Source organism: Ammodytes marinus (assembly GCF_949987685.1).
Source record: "Ammodytes marinus genome assembly, chromosome: 24".
In the NCBI taxonomy this organism is placed as follows: Eukaryota; Metazoa; Chordata; class Actinopteri; order Uranoscopiformes; family Ammodytidae; genus Ammodytes; species Ammodytes marinus.
This window is the reverse complement of record NC_137228.1, coordinates 15,770,382-15,771,436: the sequence shown is the minus strand read 5'-3', so window position 1 is coordinate 15,771,436 and position 1,055 is coordinate 15,770,382. Positions and strand designations below refer to the sequence as shown.

Genomic DNA, 1,055 nt, shown 5'->3' with positions numbered 1-1,055 from the left:
CTTCATATTCCCACCGGTGAAGTAGGGCTTTAAGGTGAAGTAGGCCTTTAAGGTGAAGTAGGGCTTTTAGGTGAAGTAGGTCTTTAATAAACAGGAAAAATCAGGGAATGGAGCACAAACTAAAACCAGACTCACCGATGAACACTGAGATGAGGAGAGCGTTCAGAGCCAGTGAGATGTACAGGATGACATCAGAACTCTGCCCGGTGACATCATCGTTCTGCCGGGGGACGGAGGATTCTGATTGGTTGGTGTTCAGAGAGATAAGATCACCTGGAAAGAGAGAAGTGACAAAATGATCAACACACACACACACACACACACACACACACACACACACACACACACACACACACACACACACACACACACACACACACACACACACACACACACACACACACACACACACAGAAGCATCAAATGTTTTGGCTGATGCAGTTAAAGTTACAGTTTGGCTGCAGGTGGTTTCGACATTAGATGTTTAGGTCCATTTCAAAAACTTAGAAAACTAACTTACAGTTAAGACCCCCAGGACATTTAGACTTTATGCTTTCAGCGCATAATGACACAAAACAAATAATTGCATTTGTGAATCCTGAAGTTTGCAGCATTATAAAAGTAGAATCATTAGTAAATAGACAGTATAGTTCTTACCTGAGACCAGCAGGAAGGTTTTCTCATATATAAAGTTTTCACGCTGCTTCCTGGCGCAGAAATAAAGTCTGAAATCTTCTGTTGAGATGTTTGTCACCACCAGCTTGTCTCCTATGGACCTGTATTTGGACGTATCGAGGTAATGCTCACTGGTCTCCTCAGTAAAAGTCCTTGCGATTGGCACTCTGATCTGGCTGTGAATCTCCATGAGCCAGGAGATGTCTGTCTCTTCTGGATCCAAAGGGCAGATTAAAGTGGCGTTCTGACCAAGTCCCACCTTGACCTCTGTCAGATTCTGGGCCTTAACAAACACTGGAAAGATCGCGAAAATCCACCAGATCAGATCCATTCTCAGTTCTAAAGCCAGTGAAACGCAGTGCTCTGTTCTGGCTCTAAGT

General features: G+C 44.0%; 1 protein-coding gene across 1 annotated transcript in view; it reads right to left on the bottom strand.

The window, feature by feature from the left end:
* LOC307270097 (uncharacterized protein) overlaps positions 1 to 1,055 on the bottom strand; it is a 4,098-nt gene extending 3,043 nt beyond the window's left edge. Inside the window, exons 1-2 of the mRNA XM_080053257.1 lie at positions 658 to 1,055; positions 136 to 273 (exon numbers count right to left, since the gene is read on the bottom strand). Coding sequence (XP_079909383.1) covers positions 136 to 273; positions 658 to 1,006 — 487 coding nt within the window. The 5' untranslated portion in view covers positions 1,007 to 1,055. The remainder of the gene's footprint in view (positions 1 to 135; positions 274 to 657) is intronic.